Source organism: Lissotriton vulgaris, chromosome 3_1 (assembly GCF_964263255.1).
Source record: "Lissotriton vulgaris chromosome 3_1, aLisVul1.2, whole genome shotgun sequence".
Taxonomy (NCBI): domain Eukaryota; kingdom Metazoa; phylum Chordata; class Amphibia; order Caudata; family Salamandridae; genus Lissotriton; species Lissotriton vulgaris.
This window is the reverse complement of record NC_141689.1, coordinates 1,325,040,240-1,325,055,198: the sequence shown is the minus strand read 5'-3', so window position 1 is coordinate 1,325,055,198 and position 14,959 is coordinate 1,325,040,240. Positions and strand designations below refer to the sequence as shown.

Genomic DNA, 14,959 nt, shown 5'->3' with positions numbered 1-14,959 from the left:
CAGATATTATTGTATGTGTAGTGAGTTCCGGGAGCCCAAGACTCTCTGAGGAGAGTAGAAGCTGATGTCGAAAGTCCTGAGACTTCGTTAGATCTCCTGACACTCTCCAAGCAAGAAGCTTCAAACTCCCTGATAGAGTCAGGAGGTGAGGATCTCCGTTTACGTCTGTAAGGAGGTCGTCCAGAGAAGGTATGATCGCTCCTGTCTCACTTTCTGCAAAACTCTCTGGATCATTGCAAATGGGGGAAAGGCATATGCACTGATCCCTGACCAGGGTTGGAGAAATGCGTTCACTGCTAGAGCACCGGGATCGGGCATCCAGCTGAAGTAATGCTCTAGTTGAGAGGTGAGACGGCTCGCAAAGAGGTCTATTTCGAAGGGACCCCAGCAAGAATTTAGTGAGTCGAAGACAGCGACGTTGACTTTCCAGTCGCTGAAGTCCGAAAGGAATCTGGAATTCCAATCTGCAGAAACGTTCGATTTCCATGGGTAGTATTCCGCTTTGAGGGCAATTTTGTGTTCTAAGCAGAACATCCAGAGTCTGCTTGCTAGGTTGGAGAGGTCGGCAGATTTCGTACCACCCAACCGATTGATGTAGGCCACTACCGAAACATTGTCCATTTTCAGGACAACCGACCTCCCCTGTATTGAGTGCTTGAAACTCATAAGTACTGAGAGGAAGGGGTCCCAGCGTGAGTGTAATATGATATGAACAATTCACAAACAATGAATGGATCCACATTGTATTATTCACAATGGGACTAGGATACTGAATATACAGACAACTGATCAATAATTTTAAACGATTGTACAGTGCCCCAGGAGGGAGGACGGAGGGAGGTAGGTGATCTGGTGAGGATATAGTGATGGAAGGGAATTAGTGACAGTAAAATCAGCCAATTACAAAACTGTATTGGCGAGTTGCATACAGCACAAAGGACCATTAGTTCGAAGCATTAAATCAAGAAATCATACTTCACATAATACAATGAATGAAAAAAAATAGTGGCGTGAAGTTGACGATCTAACAGGTTGTTGTTGACGTTTCGACCCTCAAACGTTCGCAGGGATTAGTCGTGCCCTTGCTGTGGGGTCTTCATCAGGACAAAATAGGGGGCAGGCAACCTAATTAATGTATATAAAATAAAGAATTATACTTTATGGTAGTGGGACATGCCTCGTATTACGTTAGTAAGACCAATATAGGCACACATAACTAGATAAACTATACCAGTGAGGTTTTAGTTCTAGATACGAATTATTATAAACTCGGCAAGCGTAACCGTTTGGTACCGCCTGCAAGTGGAAATTCTGAGATAGAAAGGGGGTCTGAGAGGGGTAAAAACCATTGTATCGCAGAGTGGATCAGAACCATTCTAAGTATTAGAAAATAGAGCATGAGTCAATTTAGTTAAATTAAGTGTTAGGAGCTGAGACCTGGCCCGGGGGGACCGGTGACTATGGCAATCTCCGAAACAAGATATTTAACAGTAGTAGCGGTTTACCTTGATTCGTAATATGGAAAAAGGGTCAAGGGCTACCATCACATTGGATCCCTTCATGTGTGCGTCTCTGTAATAGAACACGTAAAGTGAGTGACAAAGGCTAGTTAGGCTATGGTAACCAATTAGGTGTAAAAGTAGAACGGGCTTACCCAGTAGTAGAATTAAATTTGCCACGAGTTCAATAGAGTGGTTGAGAGAAGATCGTGCATTTATATCTGGGAATGATAAGGAGAACTAGTCACTCTCAAATGCTATCATATAGGAGATACACCGCATAAGATAAAAACCGCATAAGATAAAAACCGGCCAAAGGCTTACCCCGAGTTGTGGGGAGTCGGAACTCTTGCCAGCGGGTATTCAAACTCTGTGGTGTCTGTCAAAGAATATACGGGGGGATTATTGTTAGCGCCCGTGGATAAAAGGAAACCTAACTCATAAGGGCATACAGACCAGCCATAAGTTCGAGGAAATTTATGTGGTGAGATGACTCCTCCCGAGACCATACGCCACCCGTATTCCGGTCCAGGAAGCATGCACCCCAACCATGAAGGGAAGCGTCCGATTCCAGCACAAAATCTGGTTCTGAACCAAAAATTGATTTTCCATTCCAAGCCTCTAGGTTTTCCAACCACCAGTTCAGTTCTACGTTGGCCTCTAGATCTAGGGTAATTCGATCCTCGTACCAGAGACCGGACTTCAATGCCCTTCCTTTTATCCTTTGCAAGGCTCGGTAATTCAGTGGGCCTGGAAAGATTGCCTGGATGGAGGAAGATAAGAGACCTAGAAGTCTTGCCAGCTCCCTAAAAAGGATATCTTCTTGCCTCAAAACATGACTAATCTCTTTCTTGATCTTTGAGATCTTTGAAGGGGGTAAGAGAAGGAGACACTTGGAAGTGTCTACAGTGAAACCCAGGAATTCCAGGGATTTGGAGGGGGTTAGAATAGACTTCTGTACGAGAGTAGGGTCTGCTATCCTATGGTCACCCCAATTTTTTGCTTTTTGCTTCACTGGTTTTCGACTTACTGAGGCTGTGGTTATAAAAGAAAGAGAGAAGCTCTTGATAACCCAACGGGAAATAGAGCACCGAAATACTGAAAAGTAAAACAAGAGTTTTCCCGGTGGGGTGTATTTTTTCCTACTCCTAAATCAGGACTCACACTTGTCAAACATCAATCACACCATTCATTATGTGGAACTGGAGAACACTTACCAGGAAGGAACATGCCGAACAAAAAATTTTTTTTTTAAAAAGTATACAATTTATTAAAAGCATTGGTTACAAAAATTCACTATGAGAATTAGTTAAAAACATGTATAATGCAGGAATACACAAATAAAGACACAAATTAAAACACTATTTAAACCACCTAATGTGGACGTGGAGAAAGTTAACCTAGAGAGACACTACTATCTGTCTTTCTTATTTCATTTCGGAATACAGTTTGTCAACAAAAAGAGGAATGTTATTCCTTTAAACCGGATTCATTGTTGGCAACGCCGAATATGACTTATAAGTTTGCGTTGACGCGTTTCGGAAGCAACAACTGATAAAGGCTTCCTTCCTCAGGACAATTGCTATTTTTATTCTCCACACATGAAGGTGTCAGACCAAGAAGGTTCTGTTGCTCGTGGGGGTCTACACTAAGTGTAGTGATCCACCGATTTATGCCTGTGTAATCATCAAGCTTGTTTTCCTCCTTTCTTGTTGTATGATCAAGCGCTTTTATTTAGCAATGGGTCTGTTTAAAGATTCATCCAATGCGAGTCTTGCACAATCCTTGTTATTGGTACAGACGGTTGTACCGGATATGGCGCTTCCCTTCTGTTTTAGGTCTGTGTTTCTTGAAAGACGGATCTGGTTTCCGTAACGGGGGTTCTGTACTGCAGCCGGGTATTTCGACACACGTGGCAAGAAGGTTCTGTTGCTCGTGGGGGTCTACACGAAGTGTAGTGATCCACCGATTTATGCCTGTGTAATCATCAAGCTTGTTTTCCTCCTTTCTTGTTGTATGATCAAGCGCTTTTATTTAGCAATGGGTCTGTTTAAAGATTCATCCAATGCGAGTCTTGCACAATCCTTGTTATTGGTACAGACGGGTGTACCGGATATGGCGCTTCCCTTCTGTTTTAGGTCTGTGTTTCTTGAAAGACGGATCTGGTTTCCGTAACGGGGGTTCTGTACTGCAGCCGGGTATTTCGACACACGTGGCTATTGTTTGCACACGGCGGGTTTTCCCGGAACTGCTCGGCGTGGCGTCTGTTAAATCACCGCTTCTTTTTTGAAGTATCCTGTGGGCCTACTAATCAGACCCCCAGCCTGCTGTTCTCTCTCTAAATTCACATACATGTACTATAGGTACATAACCCAATTGGAAATGGACTCCTTGTCAGCCCCTGTACCATGCACTATAGGTGCTCAGGGCATAGGTGCCACCAAGGCCTACCAGGGGCTGCAGCATAGCTTTTGCCACCCCTGGCTGGTTCTTAAATTGACACAACTGGCTGATCACTCAGCTGGGGCAAGTTGGTGTAATCACCCCTTGCTTAGATATAGTATCCCTATATCTAAACCTATATCTGGACACATATAAACCTGTGAGCCACTCCTATGGCAAGCCTTATCAATCCTGGAGGCAGAGTGTGTGGTTTAATGTGAGATGGAGCTCTAGCATGAGCTGAGCCTGTCTGCAGCTGTTGGGAACAACTCCCTAAGCTGTTCCGGGATAATGCCATACCATATACTATTAAGTGCCTTATAATCCTCGCAGTTATATAGCAACTTTGGTTTGGCTTTATCAAAACATGTCGTGTAAGGTGTCATACGATTTGGAAAACTATCCCCTCGACAGTCCTGTCGACGGGGATAGCATTCCACCCCTCTAGAGGGAGAAGACATGTTACTTTACTGAAACGCGGTTGATTTTTTAAAAGAGCCTCAGATCCACAAAATGGATGCTTCTGCCACAGACACAAGTCTGACCTCCTGCTGCTGACCGAAACTCAGCAGAGGAGGCCTGGACAAAGGCTTTCATGTCACAGGGAGGTGTTACACCACCCCAGACAGGAGATAGTGGATTGTAGCAGGGAGGTTTGAAAGAAACCAGACACTGCCTGGGGAGCACAAGGCTTCCCCTTGCATAATCCGGCCAAACCGGTTCTGGGGCACACCAGCCCCAGTCCCAGCGTGGCCTGGATCAAAGGGAAAGGGGTGTATCCACCCCCTTCCTGGGTCCCACCCATAGGACGGGACCTAGCAGGTAATCCAGCCCCATAGATTGGTATAAGAATGGGAGCAGTGCCAATGCACTCAGATTATCCTGATGAAACATTTGAAACGAAACTCTGGACCCTTGGACATCCTACTCGACGTAGAAGACTGAAGAATCTCCCTTGTGGTCAAGGAGTGACCACCCTGTGCAAACAGGCACCATCCAGCACCTCAACGTCTACTTTGTCGAAGTTCCCGCCGGAACTCGAGCGACAGAGATCGACGAGATCAAGCTTGCCTGCCTTCTTACAGCCCGATCCACAGTCCCTGCAGAGCTGAGACCCATGGAGGCGACCGGAAGCGTGGGGCACGCCATCTTGAAAAGACCACGAGATGCTGACTGTGCAGCCCACGAGTGACCCTCGAAGCTGTACACCGGGGTTTGAGAATCCCCAGCCCTGAGCCACTTTTGTACCGAAGCTCACCCCTCTACACCAGACGAGTGCTGCGTGGGGCCCTTCTGCTTTCTTTGGCTTAACACGTTGGCCCGGTCACTTGCCAGCTGGCTTGTAGCCCCTGTGCCAACAAAACTTGAAATACGACTTGTGATTCTGGTTGCTCCAGACTTGCACCCGCTCCTCTGAAAAGGAGCACCCGCTCTGACCCTCCTGGTCCGAGTGAGAAGCAATCTTCCAGTCCTGCGTGGATTGCTCTTGCCAAGTGTTGTTTGCTCCGATCTTGAAGCCAACAGCGCCGACTGTGAGAGCCTTCGTGGGTCAGCTCGCGACCCGCTCCTGGACGACGCAGATGCCCCAGAGCCCACGTAGCAGCGGAGAGAAGCTCATCAACACCCACCTGATTGCGCCCGACATCGCCTGGTTCCACCCTGGTCACTGCTGAGTGATCCAGACTCTGTCCCCTCTGCTTTCAGGTACTTTACGACTCTAATCCACCCTTGGATCACACCGGACACTTCTCCTTCACATCGCCTGCAGCATCTTCAGCTTCAAGCACCAACAACCTGCGTGACGAAACCTGACGCCACTTCGACCCTATGCACCCGCTTACTGTGGGTGAGGTAACTCAGCAACGCCGGTGTTCCCACACTGGTACACACCTCTAGGGTCTGTGTCTAAAGTTTTATCCTTCTAGGTTTAGCGGAAGTATTCTTAAACTCTAACTGTGTAACTTTTACGCACCATTGACTTTGCATTGGTGCATGCGTGTGCTTTAAGCACTGCACCCGAATCCCGCGGGCTTTTCCCGACTTCAGCATTGCTTGTCCCGACTGCTCCCAGCGATTCCCTAGGCCCTAGGCCTAACCACTGTTCGATTGGTATCTCTTATACCACTTTCTTAATATATGGTTTGAGTGGCCACCTGCCCTCATCCATAATTGTGCAACTTTCATATGTTATACTGTGCTTTTGATTTAACGCTTGTGCCCCTTTGCTCATAAAGAGTACTGGGGATTATTTTAGTAATGAGCACATATATTTTTATAATATATACTTGTGTGGTGTCCTTTCATTTGGTATTACAGGATTGTGATTGGTAAAACAGCTCGCTTAACATGACCTCTTGAGTTTAGCCTTTCAGGCTGCTTAGTCCATGCTACCCCTAGGATAGCTTGTCTATAAGGTTGACTTACAACCAGACACCATAAGGGATTGTTTGGACTGATACAAGGTGGTTCCAGAATTGGAAACATCATATATCAGGTCAACTTCTCACAACTTCTCTTTGTTGATAATAAATCCCAGACTTTCTAGCAGATTCATAACCGTTTCTAGGTCTAGGCGAATTTGATGGTGGTCTTGGGACATTATCAAAATGTCGTCGAGGTAAATAATAAGACGGACGCCTCGTTCCCTCAGGAAGGAGGCTACTGCTCTCATTACCTTGGTAAAACACCAGGGCGCGGAAGAAAGCCCAAGGGAAGAGCCTGGAACTGGTAAAGATGATTTTTCCATAGAAATTGTAGGAATGGCTGATGCATGACCGCCATGGGAATCGTGAAATAGGCGTCCTTCAAATCTAGCTTGACTAACCAATCTTCTTTCTGGAGAAGATCTCTCATGAGATGTATTCCTTCCATTTTGAAGTGCCTGTAAACCAGAAATTTGTTGAGGCCCTTCAGATTTATAACCGGTCTCTAACCTTTTCCTTTTTTCGGGTATTAATTGATAAGCCTTCCTTTTTTCTATATTTTCTTTTTTTTTTTAATATCAATAAAGGGCTGATTACAATGATATTGGGGCTGAATAATAATTAGGGATTCTCAAAGGAAGAGCATATGAATATTGTGTGCAGTCTATGATCTGCCAAGAGCCCCATTTTGATTTTTTTAAAGCAAAACGCTGAATTCTGTAGATGTTTGAAGTTAAAACGATTGTGGACAAACAATTTCCAGCTTTTGATTCCGCTGTTCTGTTGTGTTAGGAACAACAGTACTGCCTCTTGCCTCGGATCAAGTCTGAGAACTCCATTTATTTTGAGCTTGGGAGAGGTGGCTATCTGAATCGGGTCTGAGAGTTCGACATCTATTTGAAGTTTGACAGAGGGGATATACAATTTTCCATTGTAGAAGTCCCCATTTTAGGGCCCTGGCCTGTCTTCAGAAGGATTTTCTTTAGTAATTGCCAGTCCACTCTTTTGAATGCCTGCTCTGCGTCAGGTAAGTGAAGGACATCTGCCTATTTTCACATTCAGATGTATTGATTAGATCTACTGCCAACCTGGCATTGTCATTAACTTGTCGAGTTGTAATGAATTATGATTAGCACGGAGACACAAACGATGGAAACATGTTATGGACGTGAGCCACCAAGATATTGGTAAATATTTTTACATCATAATTAAGATAGGCAGTCGTTCTGTAAAATCCACATGATGTAGGGTCTTTATTGGGTATTCACGAGAGGGAAAACATAGATTTTAGCATAGAACCTGTGACCAAGTAAGACGTTAGAAATAACTTCTAACCCTTAGCCAGGGATTCCAACAACAGATCTTTAAATACTTTCTTAAGACACTGGCAAGTTGTCAGGTGAATGGCCATATTTCAAGACAATGATCTGATTGCTACTCTGAATTCTTAGACATTTGTTGATTCATCTATATCTCCAGGTCCTGAACTGGTGTGGCAAAAAAAAGTCAAGGACGGTAAAAATCTTGTAAACCACTATCTAGTGTATGCGCTTGGTATGAATCGGCATGAGTATGTTTATGGTTTATGCTGTAGTCCTGTGATGGTTAAATTTAGCGTCAATAATTTTATTTAGATATATCGTTTTTTGTAAAGTTTGTGCTTAGAGGCAGTGGGTCTATTCACCGTATAATAATCTTAATTGAGTTCAAGTATCTTCCTGGCGTCGTCCTTTAAATACAGCTGTTTAGTTTTCTACTATTTTTTTGCAATTTTGAATAAGTCTTTCTAAAATATGAGATCTCCAAACAACGACCAGCAGGCCACATCGGGCCATCTACAGGATTTTATACGGCACTCTGCAACTTTGGCATTAATGGGCTAAAATGTAATTTCTCTGTTTTCTAAAGCCTCGGATTCCAATGATCAAAGATAAATATTTATCCAATTCATTTGGCAGCCTGTAGGTGGCCGCAGAGCCTCTTTATTTCTCTATTTAAAATTGAGGAAAACATGAATAGTCTGCATTTCTTATCTACAGTTAAGTTCTTGATTATTTTGTCAGAGCATTTGCTACTGTTTGATATTTTTACTCATTTATCTTTTCTCAGTTTAAGCACACATTGTTTCTTTGTAATTGTCACATTTCTCTTTTGTTCTGAATATCATGTCTGTTACAAAAAAAAATCAAAGTAAACCTTATTCATTCATTTGAATTTTAGTCATTTGTTTATAAACTAATTTTTTTTCGGCCCGCGAATAATTGTAAAATATACGATGTGACCCTCTTACTGAAAACTTTGGAGACCCTGTATTCCAGATCAAACAATTTTGTGCTAGGGTCCCAGCTGCCTTCTCTATTTCTGAATTATCTTTCTTGGTTTTAGCAACCCTAGTGATATTTTTCCTGTGTTATTTACCTCTTAAGACCTCTTTGGATGTGTCGCCCATCACATCTTTAAATACGTCCGTCCCCTTTACTGTTTTCAGCTAATTAACTGTTCCACACCTTCCCTGATGCAGTCTCTCAGGGTGAGAATAATTTTTTTGAGCATTGCTACAGAGAATGACAAAGCAGTACCAAAACGCACATTTCTTGTTGGGTTATGCTTCATGTAATATTCTTCTATGGAGAAAGATGCTTCGCTGCTATTCGTGACTATTATACAAGAGCAGTGGCGGGCTTCTTTTGTTCTCACATGATATGTTGTGTTGGCTGACATCTGCCTGCCTGCAATTTAACCATTATTGCATGGTTTTGCAAAGTTCTCCTGTTATATATTACACACACTTGGCGATGGACTCTTTACTAGGGCAGTAGTACTACATGACTTCTTGGATAATTTACATTATTTGTTCCCACCTGTCGGAGGGCGTTGCTTTTGGAGTCATTTATAAGGTGCATAATCTGTAAGAAGTAGTAGCGATCGTAAGAAAATGTTACTCACTTTTGGTAAGGATATATCTGGTGGCTTCCATGCCCCTGCATATTCTTTACTTCCAGCCCTCCTCTTTGGTTAGTTAGTGCCACTATAATACGATCCTACGGTATGCCCTGTACCATTAACTAAAGTAACTCAACACATGCCAACGTTCCAGTTGATGTTTTGTATGTTCCAGTGTCTTGCACTGATGCAAGAAGGCCAATTGGAGCTTTCTGGTGGTGATGCGGAGCTGTTGCTGAGGATTTATGATTTGGGGGGGGGGGATTATATAGGGCAAACTAGACTAGACCCGAAGGTATCAGAGCGCTTAATATGAGCATGAGTTGCGTTACAGATAGATGCATTTATTTTTGTTAGGCACGGGAAGATTACGTGATTTGCCTAGAACCACAGCATGTTGAGCGTCTTTGCCAGGACTCGAACCCCGGTTCCCAGATTCGAGATCGAGGCCATGTCCTCTCGCCCAAAAAGCCTAACGTTTCTAGGCTCTCTCGCACGCAGTGATGCTCATAAGACGAGTAATCTGTGGAAAGAAGTATCAATCACAAATATTCCCAATAAAACCCATTATAGGCTGAAGAAGCTCTTGACAAAAGAAAATACTAATCTTTTAATCCAAATAAATTGATTCTGAATCAATCTTTATTTTCAGATGGTATTTTCCTGTAAATCGTTTACAGCGTCAAGCATTGTGAACTTGTTACCTGTAAAAAGTGTAACTCTCCTATTAGATGTATTTGTTCTGTCTATTAACAAGGACACTTTTGGACACCAAGCCTAAGCATGGTTTTGATTTTCATTGACATTTCTAAAATATCTTCTCTGCTTTAGGAAAATATTGAAGAGCTCCAGAAGCGCTGCATCCAGCTCGATTATCCCTTACTAGCAGAGTATGACTTCAGAAACGATTCTGTTAATCCTGACATTAATATCGACCTCAAACCAACAGCTGTACTGCGGCCCTATCAGGAGAAAAGTTTACGCAAGATGTTTGGAAACGGACGTGCAAGGTCTGGAGTCATAGTACTCCCATGTGGTATGCCATTGCCTTTTTTTACATCTCTTAAACAACCTAACCTAAAGGAGTGTTTTCTTGTTCTGTATGACCAAAGTCTGTGGTGCTATATTATTTGAATGTCCGGAATTTATTATTGTAGAGAATGTGACAACTTGCCCTTTGGCCTTTACTCCTATTTGTTATTTAAAGGAGTACAATATGTTGTTCTGTTGAGGGTATAACATACTATGCAAACCGTATGTTTAGTTGATACATGCCATATAAGGCATATGCATAGTGTTTTATACTCTGCAAAACATATGCTTAATATATACTACTATTATCATACTTAATATCCTACATAATGCTCTTCATACTCTAAGGTTATTGGATTTTGCAAATTTGTAATTTGTAATTTGCATTTATATAGCGCGTTATCACCAACGGTCTCTAAGCGCTGAAGAGAGGGAAACTTCTTTGGGTTGATGGTGGGGAGAGGGTACTTAACTGTGTGCTCCAGGCTTCCTTAAAGAGTATGGTCTTTAGTTGTTTCCTAAAAGGAAGCAGGGAGTGTTCCTTTCGGATAACATCGGGTAATTTATTCCAGATCTGTGGGATGATAGTGGAGAAGGCTCTGCCACCAAGGGAAAGCAGACGGGCACGGCGGCAGACTAGGAACCTAGCCTCCAAGGATCGGAGTGCTCTGATAGGGGCATAGTTGGCTAGGCTATCTTTGATGTATTTCGGTGCCTGGCCAAAGATGGCTTTGTGTACAATACAGAGAGGCCTTTGAATTGTATCCTTTGCCTGATCGGGAGCCAGTGAAGTGGGTGCAACAGGGGGGAGGCATGGGTGCGACGTGAGACCTTGAACACTAGTCGGGCCGCTTCATTCATAATGATCTGGAATCTGGCCAGTTGGTGTTCTGGGAGTCCTAAGTAGAGCGAATTTCTGTAGTCCAACCTGGATATAATAAGTACTACTACCACTTGTTTGAGGGTATCGAAGGTGAGCAGAGGGGCCAATTTCCGCAATTGCCTTAGTAGGTTCGAGCAGACGCCCACTATTGTTGATACTTGCAAGGCCATGGTCCGTTAATTATCAATCTTGATGCCCAAGCTTTTAACTACCGTGGCTGTCTCTGGGTAGTTTCCCAACTCTTGTGGCCAGAAAAGTCTACTCCATGGGTTGTGTCGGTGGTGACGGCCAACACCTCAGTCTTATCAGGATTAATTTTAAGGGAGTTGGCCGACATCCAGTTGATTATGAATTTAAGAATGTTCTGTACTCGGGTGTGGGCAGATGGAGAGTTATCTATCTGGATGATAATTTGGGTGTCATCTGCATAGTTATAAATTTGGCACTCCAGCTGGTTCAGTGCAGCTATCAAAGGTTGGAGATATGCATTAAACAGGAGGGGTGACAGTGCAGATCCCTGCGGGACTCCACATGGAAGTATGCCTGGTCTAGACACCGCATCACCCATCTGCACTCTCTGAGAGCGGTCTTTCAAGAAAGATGTGAGCCATGTCAGAGCTATGCCCTGCACCCCGAAATAAGACATCTGCGACAAGAGGAGTTCGTGGTTTGCGGTATCAAAAGCCGCGGATAAGTCTAGGAGGAACAGGGTTTCTTGGAGTCGGTCCTCAGTCTCAGTCCGTCTAGTACAGATAGCATTACTAGTTCTGTACTATGGTGTACTCGGAAGCCAGCCTGATTGAATTATAAGAGGTGATTAGCCTCCAGATAGTGTGAAAGTGAGGCAAGCACATGCTGTTTAAGGACTTTAGAGAGGAATGGGAGCTGGGAGATTGGCCGAAAATTCTTCAAGTTTTTGATATTCGCTGGGCTTTTTCAAGAAAAGGAGTTATGCGCGCCTCCTTGAAGTCTCTCGGGACTACTCCAGTCTTGAGAGAGGAGTTCAGAAGTGAAAGAATCTCGGCTTCAATCCCAGGGAGGGCCATCTTGTAGGTTCTTGGCGGGCGGGGGTCTGCTGGTGAGCCAGACTTCACACGCCCTAGAAGTAAGGCAAGGGCTTCATGCGGAAGCATGGGGAATGAAGAGAGGGTTTACTCAACAGGGGGACAGATAAGTATTGGATCTAGTGGGCATGGGAGCCGAGGGGTGTCTTCAATTGTTTCAAAAGGTCCTCCACTTTGGTGGTAAAGAATGTTTGGAATTTATCGCAGTCTTCTATGCCAAAGGAAGGCTTCTGTTCCTTAACCTGTCTAAGTTCTTTCAGGACTTTGAACGTTTCTTTTTGCGTGTTGTACAGAGATGTTATTTTATTTTCATAGAAGACAGCTTTCCCAATTTGGATGGCGTTTTTGTACATAGCAAAGGCTTCAAGATATTTTGAGAGTGCGATCGAGTCATATGCTTTCCGCCAGGCTCTTTAACTTTGGCAGAGCTGTTGTTTTAGGCTACGTAGGTTCTCATTGAATCAAGGGGCCCCCTTCCCCTTGTCTCTGATCTTTTCCCTACGTGCAGGTGCTAGAGTGTCAATAGCAATGTTTAGCCTTTCAGTGAGGGCGCTATTTTGTGCGTCAGGATCCCCGGGAGCAAATAAACTAACGTACTCCAGTATTGGGTGTTTCATAGATTAACTTGCTTGAATCGTTCCCCGTTGCTGAAGTGGGAGTCCAACAGTATAATTTTTAAGAGTACAGTATACTACATATAGCCTGTAATGGCTGGAAGCATTCAATTAATTACCTTATCTACATAATTTATAAGGAACCAAACTTCAACCATTCAGTTGATATAACACTCTAGAACAGACTTCTTCAATCCAGGGGGGCGCCCCATCATCCCAGGGGGGGGGGGCGTGCACTCCACCGAAATTCTCACCTGTTTTTAAACGTCCAAAGTACGTTTACATCCTGCATTTCGTCCCCTTTTCATATGGGGCTTTTGGATTGGCAAACTCCTTCACAGTAGCCAATCAGCACTCAGCAACGCCAGCACTGTTGTTACACCAATGAAGGGGACAGCTGTACCGATGGCAGGAAGTGCCGCGAAATCACGAACATAAAGCTCCGGAATTCATCTTTTTGGATAGTGTGGCATTTCTTCACTCCTGCCGTTTGCTGCCTTTCACAGTCTTCCTTGGTTCCTGTGTTGAAGTTATCCTGCTGTGTGATCTTCGGTTGACTTCATCGACGTGAAGAACTTTAGTGAGGATGCCCTGGTGTTCTCCTGCTGCTGTCGGAAGATTGAAACCACCAACAGGTAAGTTTCTAACACTTTTATTTTCTCCCTATTAATGTGTAGCCTCGTGTGCAACAGTCGCCTTTCAATGGTGCCTAGTTTTCCCAGTCAGGCGGAGGGGGTCGGGGGTGGAGGCTGGGGGTGAGAGGGAAAATCGAGGCACAGGCATGCCCAAGTTGTCTGTCGGGTGGAGGTGGGCAGGGGAGGAGGTGGGGTGGGGGGGAGAGGGAAAATCGAAGGCACATGCCCAAGTTTTCTCTGTCAGGCGGAGGTGGGCAGGGGAGAAGGCTGGGGGTGAGAGGGAAAATCGAAGCACAGGCATGCCCAAGTTGTCTCTGTCAGGCGAAGGTGGGCAGGGGAGGAGGCTGGGGGTGAGAGGGAAAATCGAAGGCACAGGCATGCCCAAGTTGTCTCTGTCAGGCGGAGGTGGGTAGGGGAGGAGGCTGGGGGTGAGAGGGAAAATTGAAGCACAGGCATGCCCAAGTTGTCTCTGTCAGGTGGAGGTAGGCAGGGGAGGAGGCTTGTATTTTCAGAAAGCAAAGCAAGAGTGCCTCATCCTCACGGAACCTGTACATACAGCACAGAGAAAAACACACATGCAAACAGTCTCGCACCACAAACACATAAAGGAGTGAACAAATGTAATATTTTGTGAGAGGCTGATAAGAAAGCTTTTGAAGAACTTCACTGTAGTTTTGGAGGTGCTGCGCACGCAGTGTATTGCTTTCTTCAGCACACTGAAGTGCCTTCTTGGTTTGATTCTATACTGCTATCTAATATGGGTTATTTACATTGGTTTCCCTTGTGTGTTTAATTCACCCCCTCCCTTGCTCTAGCCCTACCACTTTTTATTTGCAGCAGCCGCCACTAGAACCAGGGCAACAAAATGGACTGGCGATCAAGACTTTGTCACCACTGTCAGTAACTGTGCACTGTTTGAGACTGCCACATATTTTGCGGTTTCTATTTTCCATTGTTTATCCAATGTGAAAAGCCATTTAAGTGTTATTTTGAGGACTCTATTTCATTTGATGTCATTTGTATTTACATCTTTTCTATGTTTCCGCCAAAACATTGCAGGCTTGAGAGACTGCTTCCTTTCTGAAATCCACTGGCACAGCAGCTCAACTATTCTATGTGCTCTTTGAATTTGAGGCTTTATGTGTAGGAAACACACTACGGGTTTGCAGGGCGAGCTTTAGAGTTAAGGGCGCCTGGTGCGACTATCTTTTTTGGCACCCCCACCCCTAATAACCTCCATCTCCACGGATTCCCTCGCTACCACCTTCCATAGTGTCACTCAACTCTCCATAGTCCATTTTTTGCATGCATTGCTTTCGTTTTATATTGCTACTCATACCAACCATAGGGTGTCAGAGCACTTTGCATCACACATATGTTATACACAGCCTTAATTTGTGTAAAAAACACAACCAAATAGGTGC

The 14,959-nt window shown here is 44.3% G+C and overlaps 1 protein-coding gene across 3 annotated transcripts in view; it reads left to right on the top strand.

Moving 5' to 3' along the window:
- The window catches only part of ERCC3 (ERCC excision repair 3, TFIIH core complex helicase subunit), a 1,672,020-nt gene that overhangs the window by 570,560 nt on the left and 1,086,501 nt on the right, over window positions 1-14,959 (top strand). For all 3 annotated transcript variants that reach the window (XM_086961802.1, XM_086961803.1, XM_086961804.1), the window contains one exon: window positions 10,139-10,343. In XM_086961802.1, coding sequence (XP_086817928.1) covers window positions 10,139-10,343 — 205 coding nt within the window. The remainder of the gene's footprint in view (window positions 1-10,138; window positions 10,344-14,959) is intronic.